Source organism: Panthera leo, chromosome A2 (assembly GCF_018350215.1).
Source record: "Panthera leo isolate Ple1 chromosome A2, P.leo_Ple1_pat1.1, whole genome shotgun sequence".
NCBI classification, from domain to species: Eukaryota; Metazoa; Chordata; class Mammalia; order Carnivora; family Felidae; genus Panthera; species Panthera leo.
Genome location: NC_056680.1, coordinates 93,028,608 through 93,036,597, shown reverse-complemented (window position 1 = coordinate 93,036,597; position 7,990 = coordinate 93,028,608). Strand labels below are relative to the sequence as shown.

General features: G+C 37.4%; 1 protein-coding gene across 1 annotated transcript; it reads left to right on the top strand.

Moving 5' to 3' along the window:
• The first annotated feature begins 4,646 nt into the window (after positions 1 to 4,646).
• Positions 4,647 to 5,838, top strand: LOC122207349 (obg-like ATPase 1). Its single transcript, XM_042917442.1, is given in 2 exon segments — positions 4,647 to 5,378; positions 5,381 to 5,838. Coding segments are annotated over 2 exon segments (1,188 nt in total). The 5' UTR covers positions 4,647 to 4,648.
• Positions 5,839 to 7,990: the final 2,152 nt, after the last annotated feature.

The following is a 7,990-nucleotide window of genomic DNA, read 5'->3' as shown; positions in this document are numbered from 1 at the left end:
AATGGAAGTGATGAATTTATCTCCAAAAGAAGCACTGAAGTCAATACTTAAAACATTCAAATGTAGTTTCAAAGTCAAACTTTAATAACTAAACAGCCTGTTGAAAGCCAGCAGACAAAAAGTCTCCGGGATACTACAGATTAATTAATGAGCACTATTAAAGTCAAGGTCTAGGCCCCTTCCCGCAACACACAGAAATTATGTTTATGGTGACCAATATTCCTTTGTTCTGAACATTATACCTGTCAATCTCTGAGCCATGGAAGTCCTCTGAAATGACATCTGAGACAAATAAGCAAGTGTACTCATCACTTGCTATCCAATTACTATAGTTGGCTTCATAACAGGACTGCATCAATGTTTTCAGTAGTACTGCGATAGTCGAGCAGATAGTTCTCCAAATGTCCTGTTCCCTTTTACATGCCCAACCAGGGGGAAGAGAGCATGGTGGAGATTGTTTTCTTGGTATTTTGGTGTTCTAGAAAAAGGTTTATCGTCTATTAGACATTTTGGAGTGCACATATACCATGAAGAGGACATTTTGATGGAAAACGTACATTCTGGTTGGTTATTGTTGTTAAGTGCATTGTTCAGCAAATGTTCTGCTATATTGAGTTTCAGGCATCAGTTGAATTATATCATGGTGAAATTTGTGATTAAGGTAAGCTAACTCAAAATGACAAGCCAAGGGCTTTTAAAAGCCACATTTCAATGAAATCTGGCAGCACAAAAACAGCTGCTCTAAGTCTGCTCCTCTAATATTTCAAAGGAAGAATAGCAATGGATTTCTGATACCATATGTGCCAACTGCAGAAATTCTAGAACAGCCTGAGAGACCTGGGTGAAAGGTCACACTCTACCTTATACAGATGGCACATTTAATTATTAAAGAGCAATTTTAATCATTTAATCATTTCAGACCCTGAAATGAAAGGTCTTCTCAGATATCTTGAAGATTGTTGCAACCTAAACTCTGCTGTCAAACTTCTATAGAGCCAGTAAATAGCATATGTGATTTCATATCCTAATTTGATTTACATTTTCATGTGAGTTAATTTTGTTTTGCAGGCTTTAAAAGACATTTCATGGGGAAAAAAAATTGAAGGTCATGTCTTTGGCAGAGAATTTGTCTACCCCTGCAGGAAAATTAAATCTAAATCCTTGCTTCAGACTTAAATCAGACTCCAATTCCTCAGGAGGATGGCTAAGTGGTCCCTTTTTTCAGCAGAGCTGCAAACAGCTCTGCTGGAAAATTGTGCAACTAGCCTCAAAAAGGTTTTCAAGAAAATTCCCTTAGTTTTTGTTCATTACAAAAAATTAACAACCCCAGCAAAGTGTCTGGTATGTAGTGTTCAGTAATTGTTAGGCCATCCTCTCATCCTCTCAGCAAATGCATGCATGCACACATTCACACCCATACACTGGAATTCAAATTTAGTAATTTGGTAAGAATCATGGAATAAAATTGAGGATAATTCCAGCAATCAAAGGACAAAATCAAATGCAAATCAAAGGACAAAATCAAGTGCAAATCTTGGAATTAGTATGTCTAAATAAGAAATTTACTGTTAAAATAAGAAAATTACTCTTTCTGAGTCAACAATAATAGCAAATATTTATTGATAACTTATATGTCAGGCACTGTGGTAAGCTCTTCACATGTTAATGCTCACAACAGCTCAGATGGAAAAGTGCTATAATTATCTCCATTTTATAAATGAGGAAACTGAGGTACAAAGAGGTTAAGAGACCTGTAAGTTCACATTACTGGTAAATGGAGCCAGGATGCCAAACCAGGTCACTGAAATTTTAAAACCCACAATTGTATCAATACCCTCCAGCTAAAGACCACCAGGAATATACCTGAATTTGAATGAACTGGGTATATTTCTTATTACAGAGAAGGAAGATGTACAACAGGGTGTTTGAAAGCAGTTATTAAAGGATTTGGCCTTCTGTTTGGGGAAGGGCTTAAGGAAGTGAGACTTTTCTCTGGATTGGATGCTCTCAGGAAATGGGGGTAATGCTATGAATGGGTACCTTAATCAATCTTATGAAGGAGGGAAGACGGGAGGGCTGTAAGTGGTAAAGCAGCAGTGGTCACTCAGATTAGCCAGGATAGGGACATAGAGGGTCATAGTAAAGTAGGAAGAAGAATCAGGATTTGAACCCAGGTGGTTCACTCTGGAGTCGGTACATTACCTGCCTTACAGGCAAAAACAACAGAAAGAGCAAAAGATGCAAAAAATGATGGGAGAGATGTTTTGGAGAGAAACTTCCTTGGCTATGTAGTCGAGCAGAGGCGTCAAAGTGGGAGACAGATACCATAGAACTCCCTCGTGGGAGCTAAATTCTCTAACAATAGTCTGAAGATTAAAAAAAAAAAAAAAGTCACTTTACAGGACCTATTTGCTTTCCTGGAAGCCATCTAGGTCAATTTACCCACAAGTGCCCACCAAACAGATTCTTCTCAGTTTTAAAAGGCTTAGCCCCATCATTTATGTGTGTGATAAGGCTACTTTCTTCAAGAGGACTCAGGTTCCTGCTGGCAGCCTGATGTCCCCAGTGAACTTGATGGATGCTCCCCTCCACACATTCTCAGGGCCACTTTCAGAGGAGTTATCTCCTTTTGGGGTATGAGATCCCTTTGGTACCACTGCCAGGAGGCTCTGCCAGGAGACTGCTGCACTGAGCTCTGATAAAAGCATGTGGGAGAGAAGTGAAATGTGTCGTCCTGCAGAGTAGTTCTGCCCTTTGCTTGGGTAAAAAAACCATGATTTCCTTTGGGAAGTTCTCTTCCCTAGCACATATAGTTCCAGAAGGACATGGAAATGAAGGTGCCCTCCCTGCCGCCCTCCTTCAATTCACCAGCAACACATACCAAGGAGTGGCCACACACAACATGAGTCAGGCAAGTGAGTCTCTCTTTCCAGGAGTCTGAATCTTGAATGGAGTAACAGAGACAGGAATTATGTGTAGATTCGACATGCGTCAGTTCTCTGCAGAGGCATGCATTCATTTCTAGTTGCCTAGATTCCCAAAACTGCCTTCATCTCTTTCCCTTCATCAACATCTCCTTTGACTCTCTGAGCTGTCTAGAATATTTCCAATAATTTTTTGCTTAAGTTAGTCAGTTCCTATTTGCATCCTAAGAAGCCGAATTGAAATGTAGATTTTATTTGATGATGTCTTCTATTGAGCAGAGTTTTGGAAAAACGTCCTTTAAAGATGCCGGTTCAAAATAATGAGAAAAGACATACAGTTAAAGCACTGACTCCCAGTTCACATGGAAACCAGAGTAGACGTGCCCAGGAGACTTGTTTTATTAAGACTACTGGTCTTTGCTCCGTACTGACAGGTGATCAGAATAAATGGCTACAAAGATAATGTGTCTTTGACCTTGATTTTCATTATGCAGCTCTATGAAAAGAAACTTTTCTTTTCAATGGGAGCAGATGATGTTAAGTTCATAGCTCATCTCCAACTTATTTTATTGAAAAACAAAAAGAGAACACCTTTATTTCAACTTAACAGAGAAATCTGATTAGGAGCTTCCTAAATCTAAAGACTATTTCTCCAAAAAGTCCACTGTTGTATAAAATCACAGATATTCTTAAGTGGGACAATATGCTCTTCTTGAAATAACAGTGACCCATTTACTTCCAAGGCTTGAAGCTTATGGTGCTGCATTTGAAGTCACACCAAGCAATCTCTGAGACTCTGAAGTCTTAGTGTAACTGAGTAAGAAAAGAACATAGTCATAACTATACCTTTTGAAAAACATTCTGGATGGGAAATAGGAGGCATTTCCTGAATATCTGCATCAGAATATATGCTTGTAGATACTGGAGAGTGATTTTATTTTAGAAAACAGATATCCTTGGAGATTTTTATTCTGTAAAGTAGCAGGTCACACTACTTTACATATGACCATTTAAAAATATGACCATTTAAAAATGCTTGTCTGTGCTTATTTTCAGATGACTGCCCACATGGAAAATCCAAGAGAATCTACAAGCTATTAAAACTAATAAATGAGCTCAGAAAGTTTCCTTAATCCCAAACCAATAGTGTTCTCATATACCAGTCATGACCAATTAGAAAACGTAATTGAAATGAAAATCCTATCCACAATATCACAAAAACTAAAGGCATAAATCTATTAACTTTCAATATCGAAATAAATCCCAAAACAACACTGAGTTTAAAAAAAAAAAACAAATTGCAGAATGGCAGATACAAGATATTTATATAAATGATAAAATTTAACTTTTTATATAAATACAAAAAATATTGCATTTAAAGCAATTTAAATGCAAAAGTACTATATAAATATTTATGGATTAATATACAAAATGTAGTTTTCTGGTTTTACCTCTGGGTAATGCAAGAAAAGAATGGGACTGGGGAAACACAGGGATTTTACTGCTTAAGAAAATATCTGAAGCAAACATGGCAAAATGGTAAGGTATGTTGTAGGTGGATTATTATTATCCTCTCTAAAAGATCATCATTGGCCACCACCGCCACTAGCGTGCATGCTGGTCAGCGGAAGGGCTGGGCCTGTGCTTTCTCCTCCTTCCTCCCCTCCTCTCAACTCCGTCTACCCTGCCGCTGGGACCCCGTGTCATCGCCCACACCGAGCACGATGCGCCCCAAAAAGGGAGGTGATGGAATTAAACCGCCCCCAATCATTGGAAGATTTGGAACCTCCTTGAAAATTGGTATTGTTGGATTGCCAAATGCTGGGAAATCTACCTTCTTCAATGTATTAACCAATAGTCAGGCTTCAGCAGAAAACTTCCTATTCTGCACTATTGATCCTAATGAGAGCAGAGTACCTGTGCCAGATGAAAGGTTTGACTTTCTTTGCCAGTACCACAAACCAGCAAGCAAAATTCTTGCCTTTCTAAATGTAGTGGATATTGCTGGGCTTGTGAAAGGAGCTCACAATGGGCAAGGCCTGGGAAATGCCTTTTTATCTCATATCAGTGCCTGTGATGGAATCTTTCATCTAACACGTGCTTTTGAAGATGATGATATCAGGCATGTTGAAGGAAGTGTAGATCCTATTCGAGATATAGAAATAATACACGAAGAGCTTCAGCTTAAAGATGAGGAAATGATTGGGCCCATTATAGATAAAGTAGGAAAAGTGGCTGTGAGAGGAGGAGATAAAAAATTAAAACCTGAATATGATATAATGGGCAAAGTCAAATCCTGGGTTATAGATCAAAAGAAACCTGTTCTCTTCTATCATGATTGGAGTGACAAAGAGATTGAAGTGTTGAATAAACACTTATTTCTGACTTCAAAACCAATGGTTTACTTGGTTAATCTTTCTGAAAAAGACTACATTAGAAAGAAAAACAAATGGTTGATAAAATTAAAGAGTGGGTGAACAAGTATGACCCAGATGCCTTGGTCATTCCTTTTAGTGGGGCCTTGAAACTCAAGTTGCAAGAATTGAGTGATGAGGAGAGACAGAAGTATCTGGAAGCGAACATGATACCAAGCGCTTTGCCAAAGATCATTAAGGCTGGGTTTGCAGCACTCCAACTAGAATACTTTTTCACTGCAGGGCCAGATGAAGTACGTGCATGGACCATCAGGAAAGGGATGAAGGCTCCTCAAGCTGCAGGAAAGATTCACACAGATTTTGAAAAAGGATTCTTTATGGCTGAAATAATGAAATACGAAGATTTTAAAGAGGAAGGTTCTGAAAATGCGGTCAAGGCTGCTGGAAAGTACAGACAACAAGGCAGAAATTACATTGTCAAAGATGGAGATATTATCTTCTTCAAACTTAATATACCTCAGCAACCTAAGAAGAAATAAATTTTATTGTTCAGATAAATGTACAACTTCCAAAAAGGGATAGGATTTCTTTTAATTAAAATTTCTGAAAACTGAGGGACAAATACAGTTGGGGGATGGGAATCTTCTAAAAACAGAATTATTTTTGTTTTAAAATTAAAACACTGTGTACCTCCAATGAAATGCAAGTTCACTAAATGTGAACAAATTTGCTTTTCACGTGAATAAGACCCTAGTCCAAATTGTAGAGGTTTTTCAGGAACCATATTACTCTCATGATACTTCATTAATCCCCATCACGGATGCCAAGCCTGACACATTTGACAGTGAGGACAATGTGGCTTGCTCCTTTTTGAATCTACAGATAATTCATGTTTTACAGTACTCCAGATGTCTACACTCAATAAAACATTTGACAAAACCAAAAAAAAAAAAGATCATAATTATTCTTTATAACTTTATCTTTCATAACAAAATGTTTTAAAATATTATTGTAACTGTGAGGAACGGAACAAAAATTTTCCTTATTGTTCCCTTATGCCAAGTGGAGAATCTGAGAATGAAATAAGAATCAGTCTAAATGTGTGCATGAATTTGTTGTTCCTAAAAACTTTACCAGCAATGTAGCCAGCAGATGAAGTTGTTATGCATGAAATAACTTGGGACCTATGTGACCAGAAACGTAAATAAACATCCATCTATGTTTCCCCTTATGGAAAAACTTCTCCCTCAAGCTTTTATAAAACAGAGGTGGCAATGCTGGTCCTGGACAAAGAGGAGAGGGAAACGTCCTGAGTCTTGGTGCCAATCTTAACCACTCATTACTTGGTGACCTTGGAGAAGTTACTTTCTTTCTCCTGTCTCCAGTTTCTTCATTTGTAAACTGTGAGTATTCCATTTCCCTTTCTCACTAGCTTGTTATGTATAGAGAATGAGGTTATATATATATATATATATATATATATATATATATATATATATATATATATTACTGCTTACTGCTATAAAATGTTGGAGGATTCTGTGTATATAGTTTTCACTGATTTCCAGACCGAATTTCACAGAAAGCCAAATATAGTTAAGTTGTCGGGAAGTGCAAATACAATCACTTTTTGGAGAAAAAGGGTAGAAGCTTCCTAATACTAAAGGTTCACTATCAAGAAACTGATAATTTGTAAACAGGATTTAATCCTGAGGATTATCTTTGGAAGAAAATGTACGGAAGTGTTTGTTATTTTAGTGCCTTTTCTTAACTTACCAAAGAACTTTATTTGAAGAATTTCATTCTTTTCTTATCAGACTAAGATGTTTGATAGAAATTAAGATGCCTTCAGTTATTTTTGTTGGGATAAAGGCTAACCTCTGAAATTTACTTTAATTGGAAAAAGAATGTCAACTATTTTCATATTTTTATCCGCAGATGTAGAAAGGCAATGGTTAAAAGCAATAACTCAGTAGTTCCGCTGGGTTTGAAACCAGACTTTGCCACTTACAATTGGATGCCAAATAATTTAACCTTTCTGCTTCAGTCTCTTCCTCAGTAAAATGGGGATGATGATGGTACCTACCTTTAGGCTACTGGGGTTTTAGGGAAGACAATCCTAACTCTCTCCTCAGGTGGATCTAGGTTTTGTGAGGCTTGAAGTTTATATTTTTGAAGAGACTCTTTAAGAGCAAGAACTTAACATTATTTTAAAAAAATTTTTTAATGTTTATTTATTTTTGAGATGGAGAGACAGAGACAGAGTGAGAGCAGGGGAGGGGCAGAGAGAGAGGGAGACACAGAATCCGAACCAGGCTCCAGACCCTGAGCTGTCAGCCCAGAGCCAGACATGTGGCTCAAACCCACAAACCTCAAGATCATGACCTAAGCCAAAGTCGGATGCTCAACTGAATGAGCCACTCAGGTACCCTAAGAATTTAACATTATATATATGAAATAAGTTATAAGGTCATAAAAGGAATCCTGAAGCTTAAGCTTTATTAGCTTCTTGGTATACCTACCTCTGCTTTCCTCCACTCTCCAGGCCAAGAACCAACAGAGAAAGTAGACACAAAAGTCACAGTTGGAGATCAAAACACAGTCAAGCAATCTATTATTTACAATTCAAAATCCAAAAAGTCCTAAAATCCAAAAGTATTTTTGTAACTCATTTAGCAGAAAAATCCAATA